The 26730-nt window shown below is 47.5% G+C and overlaps 6 protein-coding genes across 6 annotated transcripts; 3 read left to right on the forward strand and 3 right to left on the reverse strand.

The window, feature by feature from the left end:
- Positions 1-344: 344 nt before the first annotated feature.
- I302_103710 (uncharacterized protein) lies at positions 345-6013 on the reverse strand (the record flags this gene model as incomplete). The annotated part of the gene is made up of 18 exons (XM_065869723.1): positions 345-802; positions 918-1122; positions 1216-1472; positions 1549-1795; positions 1865-2191; positions 2257-2386; positions 2442-2491; positions 2554-2702; positions 2780-3195; positions 3254-3347; positions 3412-4576; positions 4633-4993; positions 5050-5171; positions 5234-5300; positions 5353-5443; positions 5510-5636; positions 5704-5853; positions 5918-6013. The coding sequence occupies 18 exons, from the start codon at positions 6011-6013 to the stop codon at positions 345-347; spliced, it is 4512 nt and encodes a 1503-aa protein (XP_065725795.1).
- A 417-nt stretch (positions 6014-6430) lies between these two features.
- I302_103711 (uncharacterized protein) lies at positions 6431-6913 on the forward strand (the record flags this gene model as incomplete). The annotated part of the gene is made up of 3 exons (XM_065869724.1): positions 6431-6492; positions 6577-6709; positions 6797-6913. 3 exons carry the CDS (start codon positions 6431-6433, stop codon positions 6911-6913), a joined length of 312 nt encoding a protein of 103 aa, XP_065725796.1.
- A 525-nt stretch (positions 6914-7438) lies between these two features.
- I302_103712 (uncharacterized protein) lies at positions 7439-10282 on the reverse strand (the record flags this gene model as incomplete). The annotated part of the gene is made up of 4 exons (XM_019189080.1): positions 7439-8520; positions 8613-8847; positions 9025-9108; positions 9350-10282. 4 exons carry the CDS (start codon positions 10280-10282, stop codon positions 7439-7441), a joined length of 2334 nt encoding a protein of 777 aa, XP_019048642.1.
- Positions 10283-14886: 4604 nt separating this feature from the next.
- On the reverse strand, positions 14887-16276 carry I302_103713 (uncharacterized protein; the record flags this gene model as incomplete). The annotated part of the gene is made up of 3 exons (XM_019189081.2): positions 14887-14982; positions 15147-15745; positions 15892-16276. The coding sequence occupies 3 exons, from the start codon at positions 16274-16276 to the stop codon at positions 14887-14889; spliced, it is 1080 nt and encodes a 359-aa protein (XP_019048643.2).
- Positions 16277-20594: 4318 nt separating this feature from the next.
- I302_103714 (uncharacterized protein) lies at positions 20595-23465 on the forward strand (the record flags this gene model as incomplete). The annotated part of the gene is made up of 2 exons (XM_019189082.1): positions 20595-20689; positions 20762-23465. 2 exons carry the CDS (start codon positions 20595-20597, stop codon positions 23463-23465), a joined length of 2799 nt encoding a protein of 932 aa, XP_019048644.1.
- Positions 23466-24108: 643 nt separating this feature from the next.
- Positions 24109-26535, forward strand: I302_103715 (uncharacterized protein; the record flags this gene model as incomplete). The annotated part of the gene is made up of 2 exons (XM_065869725.1): positions 24109-24728; positions 24813-26535. 2 exons carry the CDS (start codon positions 24109-24111, stop codon positions 26533-26535), a joined length of 2343 nt encoding a protein of 780 aa, XP_065725797.1.
- Positions 26536-26730: the final 195 nt, after the last annotated feature.

Below are 26730 nucleotides of genomic sequence, written 5' to 3' on the forward strand. Positions count from 1 at the left end.
TGTAGACGTCGACGTGAATGAGGTAAATAACGAAGGACATCGATGGTACAACAGGGACAGAAGCAACGCACAAGGGCTATTATAAAAGCGGAATCAAAATAGTACAAAGGGGTCGGAATTATAGGAATTATCGGAGTCATTCTATCTGTGGCACCTTAGATTTCACTAGACTTCGTTGTAATCTCTGCCTGAAAGGGGAACCTCGTTATGCATATGAAGTGATACGAAATGATATGGTATATAATATGCTAGGTTCTGGATAACTACTATCACATCGACTCATCCGTATGAAAACCCCCATAAGATACTCGTGTTCAGCCCATGATCCACAAACGAACCAATCGTTAAAAGAAATTATCCATGTTAAACTCCATTCCACCCTGCTGCACATCCTGCTTCAGCTCCTTCATCAAATTACCAATCTTCTTCGGTTGTATCGGGGAACTCTTCTTCTCCTCCTCCTCTTGGGGAGGTATTTGTTCAGTGGGAGTCGCAATCCCATTAGGCGATTGAGAAGTAGTCGGGGTGGGCGTAGCGCTTGTATTGGTAGTACTATCGTTCAACACGTCCATGTCCATAAACAATGATTCCCGCCGTTTATCATTCGTCAGCATGAATGTCGGTCGTCTGCTATGTCCTATATATGAGGACGTGAGGGTATTCAACCCTGTTATAGTGGGTCGAGAAGGTGATGTACTGATTGGTGTAGGTGGAGCGAAGGTCTGTTGTTTGGTACGTGAGGGGAAGAAAGGTCTTTCGAAGGACCACGATCTGAGGAGATCCAACGCGAGGTTATGGCAACCTACAAGATGGAATGGAATGGGCAGTCAGCTTAGGTAGAGTGATCAGATAGGTTTACTTTGAAGATCAATGTTTGAATGGATCATCGAAGCATGTCAGGATAGATCACTACTTACCCATTCTAAAGAACACCCTGGCATTATGAAGCACGAAATCATATTCCAACTTGGTCGAAACCTCATTCGTCCCTTTAGCAGTTTGCAGCGACTTCGACTTCAGATGCTGGAACATCAACAGAAGCGACGGATCGTCATTATCTGGGTTCCCCACCTCCAGAGATTTCAAAGGTGAGAATTCAGTAGCGATCGAGTTCATGGGAGACTAAGCAACATCGACAGAACGTATCAGCGTCAATCGCTCAAATCAGTAAGTAATGTCCACCCAACCGGCTCGGACGAAAGAAGGTAAACATACAATCAAAATCTTGACCGACAGATCCCTCCTCCCCAGCGTCCAGAATGCCCAACTAGCCAACCACCTATGACCACCCCTAAACGCAATAGGCAAGACAGTATCTTCCAGTATCCACTTCAATATCGGTCCAACAGCCTCATGCGGTTCGACCACTCGAGCAAGGGCTACACCAAGCTGCCAATCGTTCAAGTGTCTAAGACATACATTAATGGCGTCTCTGGGTGATCCACCAAGCATGAAGAATGCAGCGGCGTATTCTATCGAGCACCACTTCGTCAAATACCAAACCATATCGAGCATTGTCGCGGTGAAAGGGAAGGGTGGGTCACTTACCATACCTCTGCTTACTCAACAAGGCGTAAGCATTCTTCAAAGCCGCAGTCTTCCATCTCTCCTGCTCGAAGTCGTTCGCTAAGAACTTCAACATCAAAGTTTGTTCTTTATGACCCGGTGCCTGCCTCCATAATCCATGGACAACTTTCTTCTTGCCCAGTGCGAAGAAGATGAGGGAACATGAGGTGGGATCCCGATCTTCATCTTGCATGAATCGGTTCCTGGCGATATCTTCGAGTTGTGAGTTCTGCGGTGATAGTCGTGAGTATGAGTCGCTATTCCTCTGAGACAAATCACGGTCACAAAAACAACTCACATAGCTCTCCCCACCCTTCAACCACAAAAACACACCCATCCTCCTCGCATCCTCCCACCCCATCTTCCCATCCCTACAACTCTCCTTCGAAGCGGACAACAACAACTCCTGACTCTCACTATGATTCGCCCACACTATATTCCTAAACGAGAAATGGTTCTTCCTCTTGTCCTCTGTGGCGCTCTGGTTGAAATCCGGGAACGTGGGTGAGGTTGCCGATACAGGCGTAGGGGAGGACGAAGAGAGTCTATCCCAATTTACGTACATCCGTAAGGAAATCAGGTATCGCATACCGCATAGATCGAGGGATCGTCTTTGTTGGTCAGCCTGTACATCCTTTTTGGTCAGTTTCACTGTAAAGTACAAGAGATAGCTGAGAAGTATCTGCTCACCTCCAGAGTAGCTTGCGCAACAGTAGCCAAGAATGATTTCTCCGGTGCTGATAATGGAACAGCAACTTTCCCATTCAGCCTATCCACTAGATCATTCACCACTCGATCGGTAAATTCGTCTTCCTCCTCTCTGCGGTGTTATCAAATCAGCCAAGTACTTCTTCAGTGCTGTATAAATCACTCACTCCGGTGGAGGTTGGAAAGAGTCAAAGAGACCATCATATTTGCTTGTTGACTATGACGATTCAAAGCTCAATCAGCTAAGACCCAATCTTTCTAGCCTTTGAGATGGCTTACCGCTTTGATCTTCTTAGCCTTCTTCCTCCTAGAGTAGAAATCTGACGGATCCAACCTGTGAAACCTGATCCTCTTCTTCCCATCTTCCTCGCATTGCCTCAGACTCTTACCCAATTCCAGCAAAATGTTCTTGACCAAATCGGCTTTATCTACACACCCAAACCGCACATCAGCCACCCCTATAGATATGAGATCGTACATGATCGCAATCGCAAAATAGACTCACTCCAAAGCAAACACTGTCCAAGTTGGATCGGATGATAATCCACCAACGGTCCATTCCTATGCGCGATCAATTGGAAGATATCCTCCGGCTCTTCCTCATCCATCGCAACGCTCTTGACCGATCCCACAGGCGAAGGCGAAGGCGAATCCCTGCCCAGGAATCTACTAAACAGGTAAATCTGGTTCCCTGTCCCGACAGCTAAGGATCCTCCAGCGAGCCAGATCGAATCGCTTATCGGTACAGGCGTATATCGTTCCATGTCAATTGTGAGGAACGGTGCCCATCCAGGTGTGGTCTCGACGTATGACATTCGTTGTTCGCATACCAGAACGACTTTATGCGCAAAACCCACTGCTAAGACCGATTGGAGGTCTGAGGTGGTCGTCCAGTCTAGATCTTGGATCTTGTCCCCTTTCCTAAAAGGATCATGGAGAGTCAGCGATACACCATGAGTGCTGAGCTGGGGACTCTCACTCGAATATATGGGTCAGCTCTAATCCAGTGGAGAACTCGCTGACTTTGGAATCCCAAATAGTCATCTCGTGTCTTCCGTCATCCAGCTCGCAGACTTCGAGTAGGCAGATATCAGCAACACTTTCATGCTGAAGGATAAGAAAGAAAGGAATACCCACCCAGAACAGTCTTCTTCCTCGAGCTACATCTAGCCATCACCAAATTACTTCTTTCCGTCCTGACCATCCCGGTTCTTATCCAAGCTTCGTCACCCTTTTCCACTGCTCCAGCTTCATCATGATCGCAAGCAGCATCTCCATGCTTAACTTCATTCTCTGTCTTCTGCCCTGCAAGATGTCCTCCAATTTTCGGTGTCCAAAATTCGAGATCTCCATCAGTGGAAATAGTCAATATCATATCTTGCAGAGGTGTATCTGTTGTCCAGTCGATCACAGACTGGTGCCATCCCATAGGATCTACAGGTAATATCATCTTGGGTTTACAACCCTCATCGTCATGCGTAGAGTTCAATGGTAGTCTATAATGTGAAATTAGTTGAACATCAGGTTGATTCTCCAAATCGCCTTCTTGAGGTGTTATCCTCGATATCACTCTCCAGACCCATGCCTCTCCATTTCTAGTAGCAGCAGTGATGATCGCACGTTGAGTACGTCTAGACCCTCCACTATATCCATCATCTATATCTGATACCGCTAAGAGCATTTCCACATGATCATCAGCCGAAGGGCTGAAATGTGGCAGTGTCACTGGTTCTCGAGGTTTCATCGATCCGGAATCAAGGTGTTGTAAGGTGATACGAGCTGGTTCGTCGGGTGAATTGATGTAGAATACTATTGCTCGACCTTTGGCGAAGAGAGCTGCTTCGCTCGGCGTATGAGGGATCTTCCAATGGCCTTTGCCTATCAACGTGCGTGGGCCAAGATGCCATTTTCCAGGTCGAAGGCTTAATTGCTGCTTATACCATGTTGCAATCTCTCCGTTCTCACCTATCGCTAATAAGCCTCGGCCATTGGGTGTACGAGCGAATCTTTCGATCGGGTACTGGAGCTGAACAGGACCTGTCTCGTCGGCAGACATGGAGCGGGAGGTTGGCGTGATTGCTAGTGATCCGGAGGATAGTATCTCTACCAGTGAGAGTTTGTAGGTGGTTATAGTTGGATAGTCTGGCGCAGGAGCAAGTACAGCGAGCAAGCTCGGTATGGATCCGGGTGTATGAAGCATCAGGGTGTCGGACGCCCAGGAAGAGGGTGAAGAGAGGGGAGGGATACTGCACTGGGTTAGTGGAAGTGATTTTAGCAGAGTAGGGGGTTTCCGTTCAATGTTCTGTATAATTACATCAGTGTCAAAGATATGACTTGTAATCTTGTGGAATGACCTACGATGATCGACCGCAACACTAGACTCCCATCAGCTCCCGTCCATGCTATTATATCGCTTTCTTCAGTTTCCAGTCCCTCCAGTTTTTTTCTGGTCTCTTCAGGTATCTGAATTTGTTTGTCCTTTATTCTTGCTATTTCTGATTTGATAGCTTCCCTCAGAACCTCTGCATCCCATACCCACATCGACCCAAAATTACTCCCTTCTGGTTCTTTCCCTTTTCCAGTTGAGTGAGTTACAGGCTTCAGAAATGCCATGTGATCGAGAGACGAAAGTAGCTGGAACCACAGTGGATCATCAAGGACTGGTGAGTATATACGGAACACCGAATTGGCAGTGATCGTATATAAATGCGAGTCGGAACTGTCAAAGGCTATCAGCATACGTCGGATGCTATGAGGAGAGGCTTCGGCACCGACCTCCCCGCAGTAGGTTTCCTCCATCCTATCCAGCTTATCTCTCTGGGATGTCTGATTTCCTGAGCCATACCCACTGCTTGGCCAACTCGATCGGTCGCTAGGATATAAGCTGATTTCTGGCCCTAAAGTCAATTTGATCAGCATGTGGGCAAAACAAACAAAGCTCGACGGAAAGGCATCTTACAGCTTTATACCAAGCGATATGGCCTGACGAAGGTGATAGGTGTATACTCGTAGGAGTAGGGTGTGATCTGTTGTACATCAGCTCGCGAAAATCTATTATTCACACCTCAGACGACTGACCTTTCCCAGAGCCTATCCCAAACTACCACCTCTGCCTGTGGGTTCATCCGCCAGTACTCTATACCATTCTGTGTACCGAGAACAAGGGTTCCTGAGAAGGACATGGGGTCAGTTTCTCTTACCTCAACCTCTACAGCTATAATGGTGTCTCACTTACCTGCGCGGAAATCGAGACTCTGGATGGGATTGGACGCTAGAACGGTAGAATGGACAGCCCAACTTCCAGCCTTCTTAGAAGAAAGGTATTGCCAAAGCACGACATGGACGTCTGTCCACGCTACGATCTGTTGACGAGCAAGTAAAATGTCAACAGATCGCAAATACATCAGAGCCAGTGAGTATAGTATTTACCAGATGATCAACATTACTACAACATATACCCCGTACATCCCCAATACTAGAAGTAGACGCTCTGTGTGGTAAAGCAGACCAGAACGGTAAAGTATCTGATAAGTCTAAATCAGGAGTGAGGATAACTACATTCGGTCCTGATGGATATACCTACATGCAAGCGATCAGTCAGTCCACATGTAGAGAGAGGAAGTAGAGAGGAAGCAGGACGTACCACATAACCTTTCTCCCCAACTGAGATCACACCGACATTCCTTGATGATAGTAAGTTTGGTCGTCCAGCTACTGCCTGTCGGAGTCTTAGGGGCATATCTGTGCTGGTAGAGTCAAGTGCTGCTGTCTGATATCTACAATGTACTGTTGTACTTGAGTATGAGCGAGGAACATGTATGGGGATTGTCAAGCAATGCAACGATGGTGTCATGTCGTGTTTGGAACGTCCGGTGAAAGGTAGCCGGAACAGAGTCATTACGAATATTTCTAATCCGACATGATCCCGCTAGTCATTCATAATGTTTCGATTACAGACAAATCCTAATGGGAGCTAATGACACGTGGATTAGTCCACTCTGACGTAGTGCGAGTGAGTATTGTGAGAACGACATCAAGATGTTATTATTGTCCGTCCACTCTTGTTCACATCATTCTCGACCGATATTAGAAAGGCTGGTATACAAAGTAGGCTCGACCAATCCTCCTCTTCAAGCCATACCCTTTACATGACCGGATGATGGCAGATTACATAAGCGAAGAAGCGGTATTCCCTCGTCCACCACCTGAAGAGATCCGGTGAGTCTGGCAGACCTATCCATCATCAGCTCTTCAGTTGAACATCGTCTCTTTGAGCTGATAGACTGGTGTATGGCAAAACAGGTCGAAGTGGAAAGAACTCTTCTCAGACCCTCTGATCTCGCCAAGTAGACTCAAAGCTACCGCATTGACGAAAGCAGGATTAGGTGAAGCAGCTGCTGATGGAGGTATAGTCCTACGGTCGGTGTATTGGCGTGTGAGTGATGTCTTCGATACTTCTCCCCTGTATAGCACAGAGATACATGACACATGCTAATAGGTCATGGCTGATGCGTTACTACAGCTCTACCATGGTCTACTACCCCCTCCGACCTCTCCCAACCTCTTTGCAGAAAGCGTGACATCCTCTCGAAGGCTACAATACTCTACGGCGGCGATACCTCATAGCCCCAGATGGTAGATGGGCATCAGACTGCACAGGCTCAGAATACCCTTTCTTCCTCCTCATCTGGTCGGGTTCTCCACTATCTACATAGACACTGCGTCACCTTGGCATCATCTGGTTCACACAACTGTGGATGGCTTACTCCTCAAATTCCCAGACTTGGTATGGACCAAGTTCACCAGATGATACAATTTTAACGTATCCTTGGAAACATGTTCACAGTGGATCTACGCTCAACCATCTCCCAAGATGTGGATAGGACGTTCCCAGATATACCATATTTTCAACTATCCCACGTCAAGAAATCACTCATCACCTCGCTATTCCTGTTTTCAGTGTTAAATCCCGATGTCGAGGTCATCTATGATATCCATCCGCCACATCATCCATGATCTGCCAGATCATCGACCTCCCGTCGATGCGAGGAAGAGGGGATATCCAAAGGAGTGAAGCCTAGGTATTCCATTAGGAAAGACGCAGAGATAATAGGGTCGGTGAGGTTGGAATCGAGACCTTCAAAGGAAGTGTCGCACGGACGATTCAATCCAACAATCTCATAAGATTCGACGATGAGACTGGTGTCCTTGCTTTATCCTTGCCCTTGCCATGACCTTCCCCTTCATCCTCGACATCCCCTTCCTGTACCTGTCCGGAACTACCCTTCTCCACGTACATCCCCCTCGTCTCCAAGTCTAGTATCTCCTCCGACCTCACTCTCTTATATGGCGGTATCGACCTATCTCCCATCCGTACATTAGGCGATACCGATCCAGCCAAAGTCGGACCAGGGGCAATGGAAGGAAGGTCGAATCCTTGATCCTCACCATCCACTTGAATGTACTTCCTATCTAGCGGTCCGCTGATCGCTATCCTAGCTAATTCAGGAGGAAGATGCGAGTGAGAGTGTGACTGGGACTGGGAGTACGTTTGAGAGTACGCCTGATCATCCTGTACAAAGTCGAGTTCATGTTCTTCACCACCTGAATGCGATCTTGATCTAGACAGTCTCATATTCGCTTCGTGGGTTTTGGAAGGTTCGATATTCCCCGGATAGGCCGACTTGAGAGATTCAGGAATGGTACTGGGCGAAGATCTGCGTCGTTTGATAGGGAGTGGGATCCAAGGTTGGGCAGCGCGAGTATCAGGTCGAGAGGAGCTGCTCGTTGATAGGGGTGAGAGGGTGGGAGGTAATGGCGCGGATAATGGGTTTGAAAGATGGGGATGAGGGGATCGAGCAAAAGGTTCTAGTACCGATGGGAAGGGTTTGTCCGTTTCCCATCTTGTGGTTATGGCGGGTAACGTCCTACTAGAAGAGGAAGATTGATGTTGATGATGGCGGGGGATGTGAGGTGGATGAGTAGTTGTGCGTGATGTGCCATGATGCGAATGCGAGTATGAATGTGAATGTGAATGAGTATGCGAGTGAGATCGCTGGCGATGATGATGATGGAGATGGGAGTGATCGTGACCTTCTTGTCTGACATGAGCGTCTTCACCAAAGGCACCTCCCGCCGCACGCTCATGATCCCATCTTTCGTAAGGCGATGGACTCCTCAGGGAGATAGCACTGCGAGGTGGCAGATCGTCATGATATGACTGAGGGAATTGCCGAGGATGGTGGACTGAACATCATTGATGGTGGAGCGTAAAAGGAGAGCCAATCACTCAGCACCACTATCCCAAAGATGCCAGAAAAGTAAAACAGCAAACTCACATGTCGGTTCGTGGTAATTTGATCCAGCAGTAGTAGGCGGATCAATCAAAAGTCTCGTAGAGGCAGACGAACTTGAACTTCCCGCCCAGGCGGAAACCCTCTCTCTGTCATCCCCATCAATCGACAACCTACGTGATCTGGGGGATTTCTGCAAATCTTCATAATCTGCTGGATCCTCGCCCTCGGGTATACCACCATTGATCACCAGTGCCTTTCGTCCTTTCTGACGTTGGTTCTGCAGTTGTTAATTGGAAAAAATCCGATCGATCAGCTTTCCGTAATAACCCGATTCAATTGGAAAAAGCAAAGCGCAATTAACACGAAAATTACGTCTACTTCCAGATCCCTGGCGCGATACACAGCCATGCCCGAACAAAGCTTTATCAAGCATGCAGAGTCAAAAGAAACTCACCTGGAACCATACCTGGACTTGACGCGGTGTCAACCCAATCTCTTGACCCAACTTTTCTCTGTCTGCGCCAGTCGGAAATTTAGTCTAAAGATGGTTGGACAAAGCCAAAGATAAGAAAGTGGTTGTTAGTCTTAATCCATTTTTGCTTTTTGATACAATCCGCTTAGCGAGCGCATCTTTACGGCATAATTACGAGAGGAGTCGTAAAAAAAAGGATTTACAGCATTGGAAAACCATGAGAAATTCGTGATAATCAAAAAAGTAGAGCAAATACTGTAGAATCCTTTTAAATCCTCGAAGGGCCGAAAAAGAGATCCACACTCACCTTTCTCCATAATCTCGTCAAGCCCGATTGTTGCATATGCGTCAGCAAGGCTCTTGTTCGCTTCTTCTTGTACCCTCCCATAGGGTATGGCTGTCCAGGTTGCATCGACGACGTGCCTGTATGGCTGGAACCGCTTATGCTGGATCCTCCTGAAAGTTCCCGCTGCATCGAGTAGGAGTGATGGGAATGCTGTGATTCGTGAGAATGCGTCCTGCTCAGGGGCTCGTCATGGTGGAATTGCCGATGGTCGAGGCTGACAATTGATGGAGAAAGAGGTGCAAGTCGCTGATGGTAGTGCCCATCGAGTTCAGACGAAAAGGAAGAGTGAGGTCGATAGACGGGAGGATAGCGGAATGACTGTGTTGTGGGTCGAGTCGGCGGTAGTTGCGATTGAGACATTGAGCTTTCGGGTGAATGAGAGTTAGAACGATGGTGATACGATGGTGATGAATCCTGTCTGGCCGATGAGGAAGCGACTATATGCGGAGGGGGCGGTTTCGGCGGTGGAGGGAAAATAGGTTTATCCTGAGGTTCCGTTCGTCTCCCGTCAGGACCCAGCCATTGCTGAGGAGGTGGTTTGGGTGCATAGTATCGTCGGTCAGCAGTGACATACGGTGCGAGGGGTGGTGGTCCGACCTGATGCATTGCAGCTTGAGCAAACTCCGGTCGAGGGGGTCTGAACCTAGATCCCGCCGAACTGGGTCCTGGATCGTTGAAAAACGATGGAGAAGGTAAGGAACGGTGTGGAGATCTTCGAAGTGGTGAACATTCCACCAGTCCAAAAGGGGCATCATAAGTCGAGCGAGGGCGCGAGCTCCTATCTCGATTATCTCGTTTGTCGTGTTCATCGCGGCGGTAAAAAGGTGAAGCGGGTTGTCGAGCGGGTGAAGTCACTCCCGGCAAAGACCGTACAGATCTCTGCTCCTCACCCATTCTCGGCTCTGTCGAAATCATCGTCATTATATCATTACCTGATTTGATATCGGATTTTGTAATTGGAGGGCGGCGATGAAATAGCGGTAGAGATGAACACTTCACATACAGGTCCGAATTCTACCCAGTCCACAAAATATATGGTTGATGTCGGGACTTGAGTGATTTCTTCTTTTGTGAGAGTGAGCCGCGGCCGGCGCAATACGATGATGTAGTGTGCTAATTGAAGTGCGACATGATTGTGATTCAGTAGATGAAAGGAGGTTCAGACATCGTGTTTCAACTTTTATACTCAATAGAAAAAATCCAACTTACGACTGACAACTTTATGACCAAGGATTGTTTTAAAGTTTTTGCAGCTTGTTGTTGAAAAGTCTATATTAAGTTTACGGGGAGCTCGGTGATTGAGATCGGTTTACCAAAAGCTGTCTGACTGAGCACCATCAGTAGGGCCTTCGACGAATGGTACGACAGATAATGGGGTAGAAAGCTGGTTGCATAATTGCGCGAGATATATATCAATGAATAAGAATGAGGTATGCATCTCAAATGTGAGGAGATTCTTCAATCCTCGATGCTGATCACTCATGGTGAGGAGGGGAGAAAAAAAGAGTCAGACCAGACACATGCTCATATGGTTCCTGTTCGGGTAGGCCATGTTTTAGGATCAAAAAAAGAATCATTAAATTATCCTTATCCTTAAAGTCCCTTATGATGATTTACAGATAACTGCGATGGGATGATAGGAATCAAAGGCGGAAACGTGAAACGGAAGGGAAAAAGAGAACATACCGATTCTTGTGCGCTGGATCTAGCTGTAGGTATAGAGAAGGCGGCGAGACCCGTTAGTCAGCCAAGAAAACGTTCAGGAACTGAAGAGACCAGAGAAAACAATGGTGAAAGTGGATGACTTGCGAGGTTCGAAAGGATAATGGTAAACTCTAAAGTATAGAAAATCGAAGCAGAAGCAGAAGCACGCAGTGCTGTAGAAGAAAGACAAAGAAGCTTAGTAGCCTCAAGAAGCAAGATTAGAGACCAAAGGGGTTTAAAGCGCATTTTAGGGACCGCCGGGAGTATAAGCTTCAAGGAGTGTAGGTAATGTTGCGAGAGGAATGTGGGCACGAAAAAAAAGCATACGTGAGTCTTTTCATCGGTGATCCTCGTGGTACGAGGAGTTTTTGATGTGACGCTAATAAGGTGTTGAAGCATTCGAGAGATCCAAGGATAAGGACTGGGATTGGCAGTGGTCAAGACAGGTTAGAGCCCAAAAGTCTAAAAACATGGATATTAGGTTTTCCCAACCCTGTCGTCGGAGGATTCACAGATTCGATTGTTCACAGAAACCATAAATGTCAAAATGAGGTTGGGTGGAATCTCCGATCTGTCCATCTCAGAGAGGAGTTTCAGGATAAGACATGAAATGATACTTTGTGATTCGTCATCTTATTTAAGCGGAGTACCTGACGCCACAAAGCCTCGGTTAAGGGAAAAGAATTCCCCGTCCCATTCAGGTATGGTCAAGATGTGTGTTTCATGTTGAGTCCAAGAACAAAAAGGTTTTCCAGCAAATGAGAACGAGGGGGTGATGTGGCGGACCGCATGCGAAAGAAACACTACTCACATTCTTAGAAACGGCCTTTTGTTCAGCTTTGACTTGCGGTCATTCCTGAGAGCACACACGATGGGCAAGAGCGAGGCCTATGGGAGATCTCGAACCGAGGTTGGATCGGTGTTCGCCTGGAAAGGTGATGTTCTTCGTGGGAGTCGAGTCCCGCAATGAGCACAGGGAAGCTACGTGTTGTAGGATGAAGTCAGTGGTGGGACTTGCTCGGTGATTTCGACATGACAGTATAGGGAATAAGAAATAGGGTTTGAGGCTGCTTGCTAAGACTTGGAAATATGTCGAGGGTGGATCGGGAAGGGATAATTGGCGGCGTCCAAGCTCACCTGTGCTCAAGACGGAAAAGGATATCTATAGTCGGAGGCAATAGAGCAGGGGTTTTGTGAGTGAGGCGACGGAAGACCATAGGAGATATAGTGTGAGAGATTCCCGGTCCCGGGTTAGGGCCGACGGAGCGTTGGAGGCAAGACTGACAGTGCGGTATGCGAGGGAATGTTGCAAATCCACTCACTTGAGGTAGTGGGTCCACCTCGTTCTGCTATGTGGATCCTGTCTTGACGGCTCGACCTAGCTGACTTTGCTCCGACCGCTGTGTAATCCTGATTAACTTGTCGAAGACGCAAATAATCGCCTGTGGAAGTTGATATACAGCTAATAAGTGCATGTTGATCAGCGAGATGCTCCTTCTTTTGGTGTTGATCGTTCCAGCTCCATCTTTCTGTACCCCGGTCCACCAATCGCACAGATATCCCAAGGCATCATCCACCGTGACCAGCCCCAACGCCAACGACATGTCTTCAATCCCCAGCGACAGCCCATCACTGACTCCCTACTGTACCCCTTTTGCATCTCTCGCTCATTCAGCCGGCCGCGACGCCCGACCAGGGAGCAACCCTCACCCGCTCGATGATCGATATCGACAAACAGAGATAGGGATCACGGCAACAAGATATGGGGCAGAAAAATGACAAGGTTCTGGGTGTCGATACAGATCACATCCAGTGGTGGGAAAGCTAGACATGGTCACTCACGATTGTCCTCAGTTTTACAAACGTCACTTCTTCCAAATCTCTAAGAGTCGCATTCGTGTATCGTATTAATCAATGATCGTTTACGAAGATGATCGGTGGGCAAGTCTTATTCAGCAGGGAAAATACGGAGCGACAACCACCCTAGCAGCATTCGCTCGTTGAAGCAAAATCTGTTGTTCAGGACTCTAGTGGATGAGATCGATGTTCTGGAAAGCGATTGGATGGATAGATGATGATTTGATTCGTGTACGTTGTCATGGGCTTGAGGTAGGAGTTTTATCGTCTAGTATGTGTTGATTTTGTGGGAGAAAGAAAGTTGATTAAAGGTACTACCTACCTAATGCCGTTTGGCAATTTGATTTGATCTGGTGGTATCGTTCAATTAACATCAACAAGAAGAAACCCATCAGAAAAGTTGGATGGCTGCGATTCCAACGAACAATGGATCTTGTGATGTGGTCTTGGCTCTCCGTGTGGGAGGAAGTGGGGGAGCCGATTTGATCCAACTATGTGATAGAAAGTGGGGGAGTACGAGTATCCGCAGTAAGTTGGAATGTGTATTGATGTGTTGATGATTTGGTGGGAGGGCGTTGAGGAATACAACACAATTACAATGTGAGTGTAATGAGTGTAACCTCGGTGATAACTCTAAATTCGACATGGGCATCAGTGGGTTATTTTGTATGGTATGTGCTCCTGTGTGGTTGATATGACTCGACTAGCACACAGCACTCCATAGCACAAAGCACGAGGTACAGTACAGATGAGATGAACCATGCGGTCCGTGCGTTGTACCAATCACCAATACCAATTCAAAGGATGGAGTGTGCGTTTCAGGCGGACAGCCAACAAACCAACGACACTCGACACAAAATGGAATGGCATTGATCGGAACATTTCACTCTACTCGTGGTTGCGATGTAGTAGAGCACTGGTACCTAGTCAAAGTCAATCCTGAATAACGAAAGCATAGCATAGCATGGAGTGGACCAATACAACAACGAACACATCCTGTGACATGGATCTATAAGACAAGGTACTTCATTCTTATCCAGACCCAGGTCCACCACCTCCCAAAGGACCCACTCGCAATAGATGGAACAAGGATCAACTCGGAATCAAGCTGAATTATCCATTCCATCACATTGATAAATGACGGCGAGGCGGCGGCGTCGTGGTGTGATTCCTAAAAAGCTTAATCATTCAATCAATTGATGTGCCGTCGTCGTCAGGTGGCATGTGTCAGACAACACAATTACGACTCTCCTAATTACATCGAGGTCGAGGTGGGGAAGGGACTGTGCGTCTCAACGGAGGACTGAGAGAGGGATCGTTCACAACTTACAGTATACATATTTCCTGATTTGCCAGACAGGATCCCCTTTTTCACTCCGTTACCGCTGGGATATCAATCAAGATCTGTACCATGCCGAATGATCAGAAATGTTTGAAAGAAAGGTGCCTTTGTTTCTTCGTTCCTGCTATGTACTACTAACTGACTGCCTACGTCGTTTCCTTTGCTCAAACCAATGTTATGTATTTTATCATTCGGATTATTTATCTGTTGGTGAGAGTACAAGGCCTCTTGACTACATCATATGCAGCTCAATGATTGTCTAATCATTGGACATCCCTTGAATTAGTCCTTTTTAAATCCTACCAAGTTCATTAGCCGAATACCTAGTAAGAATGGTCGAGCAAAGTATGAAATTAGTTCGATAAGTACTAGTAGTGATGACAGTTCTAGAGGTGTTGTCATGCTCGCATGTCTGTCATTTAGCTTGATAAGCAAATGCAATATAATCGATAGATCTTGAGCTGACGAAATCACACGGACTATCCATGATGATTGCAAAAGACCATGCGCTCATGGTTAAATGCATTGAACATGCTGTTAGTAGCGTACCAGCTCCTCCCATACGTCCAGAACAACCATCATCGGTTCATTCAACTCAGTCGTAGTTCTCTATCACATTACCCAAACCCATCTTTTCGGCTTGGTCCAGGACAAGACTCGTTATAGCTACGTCCTGAATCCCTAGACCGACCTGCGACGTGAAGAAAAGGTAGAGATCAGCCTTCCGGCTCACGCCTCACCGCTCCCCACTATTCGTACACATCGATATCTTGTTATGTAAACAGATGGCTCAAATTGCGCACGACGGGATGATCAGGACAGCTTAGATCACCGCAAACGTAAACGCAAACTCACCGATTTGAACACAATCACTCCATTCCCTCTCTCAGTTCTCTCCTCTACTCTCCTCTTATACTCCTCCCCCTTCTCCTCATCCAGACAACTCCCCAATTCTACCAAATCATCCCTCCCCAAATCCGAATCAATCAACTCCCCAGCCTCCCGCATACAAGCCTCAACCGAATCAACCACCACCCCCGCCCCCTGTACCAACTCCCTATCTATCTCATGCATCGTAGGTTTATACGATCCGATCAGTATCACCCTCGCCCCTGTCTTCGGTGTTGTCTTTGTAGAGTTGAAGAGAGGCGTGGTAGACGACGTAGCAGTGACGATTATATCTCCCTTCCCTACCACCTCATCTAACCCCTCTGAATCGTTTGTTCGATGGATTGACGAGGTGATGTTCACGTCTGGGAATTGGGCGGATAGATCGGATAGGACGGATTGGGATCGGGCGGTGGAAGAGCGGATGATGAATGTTATGTTGTTTAGGGAGGGGTATAGACGGAGGAAGAGGATGGCGTGCGAATGGCTTTGCGCGCCGGAGCCGAAGAGGATTAGATGGGTTGGTGGGGTTGGGTTTGGGAAGAGTCGGAGGAAGAGGGCCGAGCCTGATTAGGTCATATCGTGGTTAGTCTGGTTTTAGTTCAATAGAAGGAATACCGAGTATCTGGTCTGAGCTAAATGACATAGATAGACGATAGACCCTTGTGAAACAGAGTGGAGTATAGTGATTGGAAGATATGCAGTAACTCACCACAAGCATTCCGCAGCGCAGTCAATTTCCTAGCATTCACCACAGCCCTGACTCTCCCCGTAGACTCATCCATCACCATAGTCGTAGCTGGTAGACCCCCATCGCTCATTGTGGGTACAGAAACGATCTTGATGGATGTCGTCCTGGTATCTCCTCCGGTCGGCGCACGAGAGGGCATGAAGAGCATAGTGGATGATTCGGAGCTGATAGTGATTCGATGAGGAGTCTGGATTGGATCGCATGTTCCTTCGTTTGACAAGGAGGGGAGGGGATTGGAGAAGTGCTTGAAGACGTTGGATTGGGAGGATAGGGCTAGGTCTGGAGAGAGAGAGGCGAGGACTTTGTCGACGTCTGAGGAGGAGAGGATCCGGATGGACGAGGACATGTTGGTGCGTTTTCTGCGTGGTTGTGATAGGTTGACGAAGGTGAGGTGGGGATGCTATGCTACCAGTACGAGTAATGTGTGAATTGCTATATATATCAGCTACTAAATGCGCATGTAAGCACTGAGTCGTGGTAGGTGGTCATGGCGGATACTCGTAACCGTAAGCGCGGTATTGCCGAGTAACTATTCTGCAATGTTATCGCCTGTCTCCGAACCGGACGTAATCTGAATGATCATTCGAGTCATTATTCTTAGGAGGTTGACTGGGACCAACAATAACGATGTATCCATGGGAGTTTTGTAGTTGAGCGTAGGAGCGAGCCGTTCAAGTACATAAATATACCTTCTTTCGATTTACAATACGCAAGATCAAAAGTATAGATTGGTTGATCCGATTGATGCGTCTCAGATAAACGCGATGGAAGTCGCGTATATATCAAGGGTCAAAGTAACCCTTGGACACGAAGATACACGATACACGATACACGAATGTCTGTGTATCTCTTTTTGAATCACGAAAACACGTCTAACCATTGAATGGGATGAGCAACGCGTTGAAAGATACGCAAGTATGCACAGATCTCTTCGTTCGAGTCACGTCTCCATGAGGAATATATATATAGGTCAAGGCTCGACGTGTAGTTCCCCCCTTCTTCTTCTGTCTTTTGTTTCCCATAATATACTCGTATATATCATGTCTTTCATCAGGTCTTGTAATTCCTGATCATGACTGTTCGACATCTTTATACATGCTGGAGGCTCGTCGATACGCTACTGGCTATTGTTACTCCCATCATCGATCGTTACTATCATTGTTAGATTTACCTGACATGTCTGCTTTCCGGCGCCTACTACCAGTCAGCCGCCAACGTCAATACCCCTACAGCTAGTGAAGGATGAAGGAAGAGTCCCCCTCCCGCTCGGTACTAATGATCAACGACTCGACGTCGACTTGATATCGCCAATGTTAGAAGCTGAACTGTGGAAGAACTGCCTCAAATCAACCAGACATCCCTCGACCCAGAAATCTTCATGTCGTCGTGTTGACTTCGACCTCAACCAGTGATATGAGATCCAGCACTCCTTCCAACTCCGGCCATCATCGCAGTTCTCTTCCACAAATATTGTCATCCCGCGTAAACCCAACCGCTCGGCCACACATCAGACCAGATCTGCCTCACAAAACCCATATCAGATAAAAATTCCAGAAATCTAGGAATCAGGAATCAATTGAATCAAAATTCCAAGAAATACGCCACACCCCTCAACCTATCAGATATATCTACCCGATAAAGTAATTTCGATTTGGTCGTTATCTCAGCGTGACGCTCCTAACGCCAATATTCAAGGTTTAGTACACGGGACGCGTGAACGCGTAAGAGCTTAGTCGAGCTAATGAGTCAGATAATACTCCGAAACGTTATTTTCTTGGAAAACCGGATTCCAAGGGGTTACCGGAATTTTGATGTTGAGTTCTGGGCGGATGGATGATGATTGAGTTTTCATGGAAAACCCAGTCGTGCCCTCCCCCCCTTGGAGAGTAGGTCGGGACGAGATTCGTCCTATTCATCGCCTCTTCTTGGTGAGGGCCACAGAAGATGTGTTGTATACACAAGGTGTCCGTGGGAGCTTGGTGTTTCATCTGCTCTTCCTGTGTGGAATGCTTGTCTGCGTTTGTGTGTGCGAAGTGGACGTTTCATCGTCGATCATGCTCTTCCGGTGTATTCGTAACCTGGAAATTCGACCTGGCTGGCGGGTTCAAAATGAAAACCGAGAACTCGGGGAAACCCACTGCGAGAATTGTCCTCTCCTGCTCGCTTCTCTGGGGGGAGCTTAGGCTGGTGATGATTCCCTCCTTCCTGCTCCGTCACGTTGGTACACTTATGCAAGATGAAGAATTCACAGTTGTGACAGTGGACCATCTCGTTATCTCAACCTTGCCCACCGAAGAAGAAGACAAGATACCCGACCTTGCTCCAAGAGTATCTTTCTTGCACACCGTCGTTGGAGCATGCTTCAGGTATGATGGATAGATTAATTTCATCCCATTTCGTGATATAAAGCATAGCGCTGCGCTCTCAACTCTATTCTATCCTGTCGGCGTTCTTGATACTGTTTCCCTTGGAGAGCAGGGTAGGTAGGGTTCATTAGGATTTCCGTCTACAACTGATTCCTTAATTATCTCTCCCTTGGAATGTCACACCGCATAAACCCAGTGATATGGTGGTGTCATCGGAAGATTGGAATACCGTATTTTATGTATTTATGTAACGGATTTTCCCATCGAAAGGTAACATGTCACATTCAGTTCCAGCCTTTGAAAGCCTCTGTCGATCGCTTCTGTCCTTTTATCCCTTGGGATCCTTGGGATCCGATGCTATCGCCTCAACCTGGCTCATCGAATCTTTCTGACTGCATGCATGGACTCCAACTTTAGCGGTGTTTTCATCCTACCCAGCACACCCTGGATTTTTACTGTACGATACCAAGCCTCATCATTTCCAGCTCTACCCGGATCTGATATCATCGTTACTGTTACTCCTCCTTCTGAGCAGATCCACAAGATAGGCTACAGCACAGAACAATACAATACAGTCCAGTACTTGTTCTTCCTCTTGCAGTCTGGCTACCGTTACCGTTATCGACATCGACAGATAGACCGAACGGACCGGGGTGTCGCCGATCTCATAACACCGCATCAGCAATTCCATAATCCAATTTATCCACCCATCCCACATCATAACTTTAAATCGGGCTTGAACCCTTTTCCTCGTATGGTCATACGGTTATACGGCGGTGTGGCCATTTGAACATTAAATCATTCAACGATCTCGTCTAGTCTTTATCAGGGATTACACCTGAGAACAGAGAGAACAAAAAAGCAGAAAAGGGGGAAGATCCGAGCGTTGATTGTATCATCCTTAGTAATCGATACTTGATTGTATTCCAGACAGAGATAGAGAACAGAAGAGCAGAAGAAGCAACCCTAGTAGTAGAGAGCATTGATAGACAAAAAAGGAGAAGAAAAGAAAAGCAGTACCAATACCGGTATCATCCCTTGGTCAATCGGTGAACTCATTCTACCCTTGATATCCAAACTACTAGCGCCATTTTCCACTCTCGCCTCGGAAACGATACACTTCATCCATTCATCATCATTCGCTCTATCACCATCATCATTCACATACATAGAGTGGATCCCTCCTCTTGCCCTCCTTCGACAGCGGATCACATACTCACAGTACTCCAGCATTGGGATAAACCCAACTCCAATACGGCGGAAAGGCTATTCAACAAAACCTTCCGGCGGTTAACGGCATCATTATCCACTCTAACCCACCAGGAAGGAAGGAAAACCCCCCTTTCCCCCCCTTCTTCACCTCTTCGAACGATCCTCTTCCACCATCGGGTACGATAAGCAGTCTATACTCTCCCTCTTTCGATACTGCTCAAGTCGATCCAAGGATGCTTACGGTTTGAGACCAAGAGCAACGATATCATTGCATTCCCGCAGCCAACAGCCGATCACTCTCTTTTCCCTTTCATATCACATCACATCATTCAACGTTCGATCTCATCAAGAGTGAATCCCACCCTCTCGCATCTCGCCTTCCTGCACCGCCAAGATCAGAACATATAGAGTATAGCGACCTCAAGTGAACAAGGACATCAATATAGCTGAGTTATAAGGATATTGATAAAAGAAGAAGGAAACACTTGGTAGATAGTACTAATGTAAGTTGAACGATCCTCAACAATCGCTACTATCTTATATCATCGTTCCATCTACATATACATACACTATCATACCATTTCAATCTCAACCACTGTCTGAATGGCCTCTCTCCTCATGAGTGCGTCATGTCTTGTCTCACTTTCCTGTTTCATATCTCCCTCGTTCCCCCCTCTTCCTCCTTCATCTTGCCCTTGGTATGTCATGGGAAGAGGGGTTTAGAGTTTGAAAAAGCCGATTCATTCTCATTGTTTTTCTGTTCTTCACTCTTCACCTTGAGTTCCATCCCATCCCCATCCCATCCCATCCACCGATCTCCCTTGTTAGGCTTTAATATTCGCACTTGTGTCATATCCGATTAGTCACCTTGCCATATCCCCATAATCCAACGTTCAATTCGATATTCACAGTGATATCACTCGCCCATATGCTGATCTTTCCATCATGGTACCGATAGCCCCATCATATCCTTCCTATCTGGATCTACTATACCCTTATTCCTTACTACCACTATCTTCCAGCCATCCCTCAATGACAGGCCCGGTACTATACGAAACTAGTAATCACCCTCATCATCACTTAACAATGCACTCAACCCATTCACATGGTCAGGAATTGATGACGGATTGGACACCCACCTTGAGTACTTTCGGTAGTGGTTCAAGGAGAGAAAAGGACAAGTAAGTGTCATCACACGATCTGATTGGATGGGATGGATCAGTCACTGATAATGACATACCTCCAACGTACAGCTTATCAAATGCGGTCGCATCCCCTACGTACTCCCACTTGTCTGCACCTGAATCGCAATCGCAATCGCAATCTCATTCTCCCGCAGCCCAATCATCACCTTATTCTCATGGTCAAACATTAGTCTTGAATGGTGTTGCTCCTTCTTACCATCTTCCTTATCCTACATTATCCGGATCACACCTCCAACCTATGTCTGTCCAACCCTCTCCTCGCTTATCACCTCTGGGTCAATCTTCAACATCATCGACATATTACCCAACATCCCAAGAGTATGAGATCTTCCAGACCCCCACAGAGTCCAACCAGGGTGGACAAATCTCACCCGAACCTTACCTCGAGCAGACCTTCACCCCTCAACAGCAGACAGGGTATGATGGTACAACACCTCTTCTCACTACCACCACCTTGACTAGGACATACGACTCAACCATACCGTCGTACTATCAGACTACCACTGATGGTCCACGGGCATGGAGTCAAGCTACCCCTGATAAGCCTACTCCCGCTACCAAGCGTAAGAGGGAAAGACAGGCCACTAAGGAAACCCCTCCCTCAGGTAAGGCCTTGAAGACACCAAAGAGGGGAAAACAACAACAGCAGCATGATGAGTCCAGCGGAGGAAGAGCTCCCAAACGAGTCAGAGTAGACAGTGCTCCTTCGACAACTGTTCAATTGCCCACACCACCTTCGACGGGCAAGGAAATGTCTACCGTGAACTTGCCGCCTCATCTCAGGATGCCAATACCGACAGAAGAGGTCATGACTCCCATCGAAGAAGAACCAGAGGTACTCGATCCTTCTGCGAGAAGAGGACTAGTCATCACTCGACATTCGGAGGAGGGGAGGAAACTTGGTTTGTTAGGTATCAGTCAAGGTGAACCTGAAGATACGAAATCACCCGAGGGACACCACCTATCACCTAGGACCACTACCATCCCCGCTCTTACCACTAACGCATCTGGACTGGCATCCCTAGCCACGAACGAAGTGCTCGAAAGTGAAGTAGCTTGGTTCGAGAATAGAACGAAGAGTCGTCCGTCTCCACCTTCATCCCCTGATCTTGTCACTCTGCGTACACCTACCATTAGCCATGATCGGCTACTACCAGATGTAGACGAAGAAGATGATTCGCCGGAATCGCAAGCTGAGAAGATTGCCAAGAGATTGGAAGCTTTTTCTGAGCATACTATTAAAGATGAACAACCATTGATCTCAACCAGGATAAACATGTTCGGTCGGGTCGCCGTGAGAAAGGCTACTGCCATCAAGTTCTTGGGATTGGATCGATCTGCACAATTGGTGGAAGAGACAAGAACAGAAGAGGAAGAAGATTGGACTGAAAGACCTATAGCAAGTAGCTCTAAAACGGTGCTCAAGCCTCTATGGCCGGATGAAGAAGCGCCTTGGGCTTTGGCTGGAGGTAGTAGGAAGGAAAGGCTCAAGAGAGAAGAGACTGAGAAAGCCACTTTGCTAAGAAGATACCTGGAGACTACCAGTGATGATAGCGGATCGGACGAGGAAGGTCTGATGACGATGTATACCACGCATGGTAAAGGCAAGGGAAAGAGTGTATCTCGACTTGTGTCCTCATCATCAAGCTCGACAACTGGATCAACCTCTGATCGACGACGAGGATTCTCACCCGATGGTATCGATGCAAACGCTCGATCTGCCCTATTAGTCAGTCTACGAAATCGAGCTGTACCTGTACTTCCTGCTGGGGTCGTCGCCTGTGTATGCGGAACGAACAATACAAACGGTATGGGATCGATGATATCCTGCGCGGCCTGTAAGACATGGCATCATATCATGTGTTGTGGGATTGAGGACGAATCGAAGATTGGGTCTAACTGGTGGTGTTCAAGTTGTGAAAACTCCTCCAGATCCATCGTCCACACACCATCCAACACACGAGATTCGCATTCGACACCTCGAAGTCGATACTCGTCATTGGCTGATCCTCGATCATCGGCTGTGAAGAGTGATATCGGTCATATCGCCTTGGCGCCTTCTCCAATGTTTACCAGTGGAGTCCACACTCATGGATTACCTTCCACCAGAACACCGATGAGTAGGGTGGTCAGTTCGCCAAAACGACCCGAGAGAGCTAGGATGTTATCATATGGAAGTGCCGATATGTGGTCTTTCACCGAGGATAACAACCAACAACCCCCCTCTACCCCCGCACCAATCATCAACGATCGGTACTCTACTCCCCGAATTGACGACGCTCCATTCGACGTCACGTCCACCCCATCCAGGCATCTCGATTTCAACTTTGGTCAACCATCCTTGTTCTCACTTACTCCCCTTGGAGGTCGTTCGAGAGTCCCATCCTCGATGTTGGTGGACAACACCCCAATTAGAGGTATGAGCGTAGCTCGAAACATCTCTTTCTCAGGTGCTGTAGGTGGATCAGAGACATTGACAAGATCGGATTTCTTCAAGGATCTCAACAAGACTACACCCGGATCGAGCATGTCAATGTCTATGCGAGATGAGAATATCCCGCCTCTCTCGCCGAGATGGCCCGTAGGGTTGTTGGGAGCACATAATCTCTCGCCGTCGCCTTTCAGCCATACCCCCGGGGGACATAAGCGCAACATCAGCGCGAATAAGCTGTCAAGCATGAGAAGCAGTTCGAGGTCGGGTGCAGCTGGGGGGATACAGAGCTTGATAGCTGAGGAGAAGGATGAGGAGTAGGGGTATCATTAGGATTTAATTGTATATTTGGGTTTTTATGTTTCTCTTACGTGTCAACGAATCATGCTTTCATAGTTAGAAGATCATTATAAACTTGTAAATTTAGAATATAAGAAAAGTCTATATCAATCAAATCGCATGTAGCCTGTGACAATAATACTCCTATTCGCGTCTTGAATACATACGAGGGATGTGGGAGTGAGCAGGTATTCTTGTTACGTCTGCTCATACTCTGGTGTTACATGCAGTAAATGACTTACTCAGCCTCCAACCTTTGAAAATGGATTACGTAACCACACCGGAACATTGTAGAATGATCCACGTCTTTCGTTGCACGCACTCGCGTCTTCTTTTGATGTTTCTTTGTCATTCTCAACCCATCTCACAACTTCCATTCACTTCTCCCCGAAGGTATTGTCACTCCTTACTCATCATACACCGAGGCGGACCAATACCTTGAATGACACAACGATTACAAAGCGCACTCATCAAGAAAAGGTATAAAGAGCGTTCATATCAGCATTACTGATTTCGTTCTTTCTTTCCAGACTATTAACTTATCTCCCACTCACTCACACTCATATTTACATCCCACTAAACCATCCCACTTACAAACTCTCGCAGCTCTCAGCTCATCATCACAATGTTCCCTCACCCATACTTCACCCACCCTCACCCTGCTCAACACCGACGAGCAGGATTTGCCACCCCCTCTCCCGCTTACCCCCACCCGCACCCCGGGGCACAACAATTCAACTTCTTCCCTTCGCCACCCACCCCACACGCTTCGTACGAATACGCCTCGATCGAAGAGGAGGAACGAGCTGCTCTAGCTCACCTTCGATCGATCCAACGAAGAAGGGAGGAAGCTGAAGCCGCCGCTGCCAGGGAGGCAGCGCTCGCTAGAGAGGCTGCCGCCAGAGCCGAGAGGGAAGTTGCCATTCGAGCCGAGTTGGCGAGGATCGAGAGACAACAACAAGTCGCTCAAGCTATCCGAGCTCAACAACAAGCTGAGGAAGATCGACAAAAGAGAGCTTACCTGGAGGCTATAGAGAGGAAGAGGAATGAGATTGTCAGTGCTCAACTCGCCGCTCGGGCTAGACGACAAGCTGCTTTGGCGGCTTCTCAAGCGAGGCGGGAAGAAGCTGAGGCTAGACGACAAGAGGCTGCTGCCTATGTCGAGGCTAGAAGACAAGCTGCTTTGGCTAGAGGTCGAGAGGCTGAAGCTAGAGGAAGATGCGCTCAGGGCAGATGTCACAGAAGGTTAGTTCAACCTTCTTGTTGCTGTCAACACCAGACTATCCAGTCGGGGGAAGAGCAGAACACTGATATCTGCTGTACCGATAGATCTGCTCCCACATCTTCGTCTGCTCCAACCGAACGAAACGAGTGGCAAGACCTCAACAACATCTTTGGTCCCTTATTCGGATTCCAACTCGTTCCTGATGCCATCGCTGAAACCGATAACACTCCCACCACCACTGGTGAAACCACTTCTCAAACTCGAACTGCTCCTGCCGAAGCTCCCACCGCTTCACCCGCTCCCAGTCCTGCTCCTGTTGCCGAGAAAAAGGACAAACGAGAATTCCCTGAAGATATCAATAACCTCCTTTCACAATTCCTTGGTCTTCGGGTTGACCCAGTCTCCGAATCCGGCTCTTCGACTTCCGCTGACAAAGCTAAGGCCACCGGTAATGGTATTCCAGAGGGTCTGAACGAATTCCTGGGTCAATTTGGTCTCGTCTTCGAACCTGAGTCTACCTCTGAGGAGAAGAAATCGGAAACCCCGGTTCCCGTCGCTACCGAACCTGCTCAAGAGAAATCAGCCCCAGTCGCTTCAGCTTCCACCAACATCGCTCAACCTGCCACCACCTCGACTGCGGAAGAGAAAATACCCTCATCTCAGAAGGATGTCCCACCTTTCACTTCTCTCCTCGAACATTTTACCGACGTTAACCCACTCTTACGAGATTTACTTGGTAATTTCGAACATGCCTTGACCGACGAGTTGACCAAGAAGAACAAACTCCAGGGTGAGGCTTGTCAAGGTGCTTGTGAGAGGCAATGCGCTCGATCATGCGAGAAGCAGGATAAAGGCAAAGCTAGAGCTGAAGGTGAAAGGAAGGAAGTCCCTAAATCAGCACCCGCTTCCACCCCTGCACCGATCGATACTCCCAGTACCGTCGAATCGACCGACTCGTCATCCTCTATCACCGCTCTCGACTCTATCGAATCACAACTCGACACCCTCCGATCATCATTCCAGTTCCCTGCCAAACTTTCTTTCGCCCATTCCACCTCTGAGTCAATCTCACCCCCTTTATTGTTCAACAAGACCAACTCAGCTTATCACACTCAAGCCAACTCTTACCTCCAGCTCCTCCTCAAGGCGGACGGTATCACCTCCAACGGAGATAAGGAGATCCGAAAGAGAAGAAAGGAGCTGGTAAGCAAGGTCGAAAAGGAGATTGAGAATCTCGAAAAGCAGAAGGATGAGATTTGGAAAGAAGTCAAGGCTAAACGAGATAATGGGGAGGAGAGCGAACCTGATGAAGTGGACGAGAGATCTTGGTCTGGATCGGAAACTACTAGTGTGGCCGGGGATGATCATATCCCCGAGCACAAGGAGGAAGTCGAGGTTGAGCATGTAGAACATAGCGAGGATCAACAACACGACCACAAATCGTACGCGGATGTGGCCAAGGCTCACTCCACGGAGACTGTTTCTGGAGCTCGAGCTGAACCTACTTCTACGGCCGATCAACCTACTCCTACCTCCGCTGTCGACCAACGTGAAGACGCCAATGATTCTTCTGCCGAGCAACCACCCAAAGAAGAGACCGAGGGGTACACCATCACCGTCACTTTCCCCAACGAGGTTGAATCTGTAGAGCAACCGCAAATAGAGTCCGAAGAGAAGGAGAAGAAGGAAGTCAAAGGTGAAGAGGGTGAAACCACTAAGGAAGTAGTCCAACCAGAACAAGAACAAGATAAACGATCAGATAAATCAGCTAGGGTAGAGACTGAGGAGGAAGAAGCCAAGGAAGAAGAGGGGTATGAGTTGGTATAATCACTCAATACGATAGCTTTGTTTCTCTCATGTAGCTTTTCCTGTTTGACTGTGATACCCCTTTTACACATGTAGATACATGATATGACATGATGTATAGATAATTATGAATTCGTAGATAATATGTTATGTATACAGATTAATACACGCCATCACCAAACCATTCAGCGATGTTAGCATGATGATGTGGTTAAC

This window comes from Kwoniella bestiolae, chromosome 2 (assembly GCF_000512585.2).
Source record: "Kwoniella bestiolae CBS 10118 chromosome 2, complete sequence".
In the NCBI taxonomy this organism is placed as follows: domain Eukaryota; kingdom Fungi; phylum Basidiomycota; class Tremellomycetes; order Tremellales; family Cryptococcaceae; genus Kwoniella; species Kwoniella bestiolae.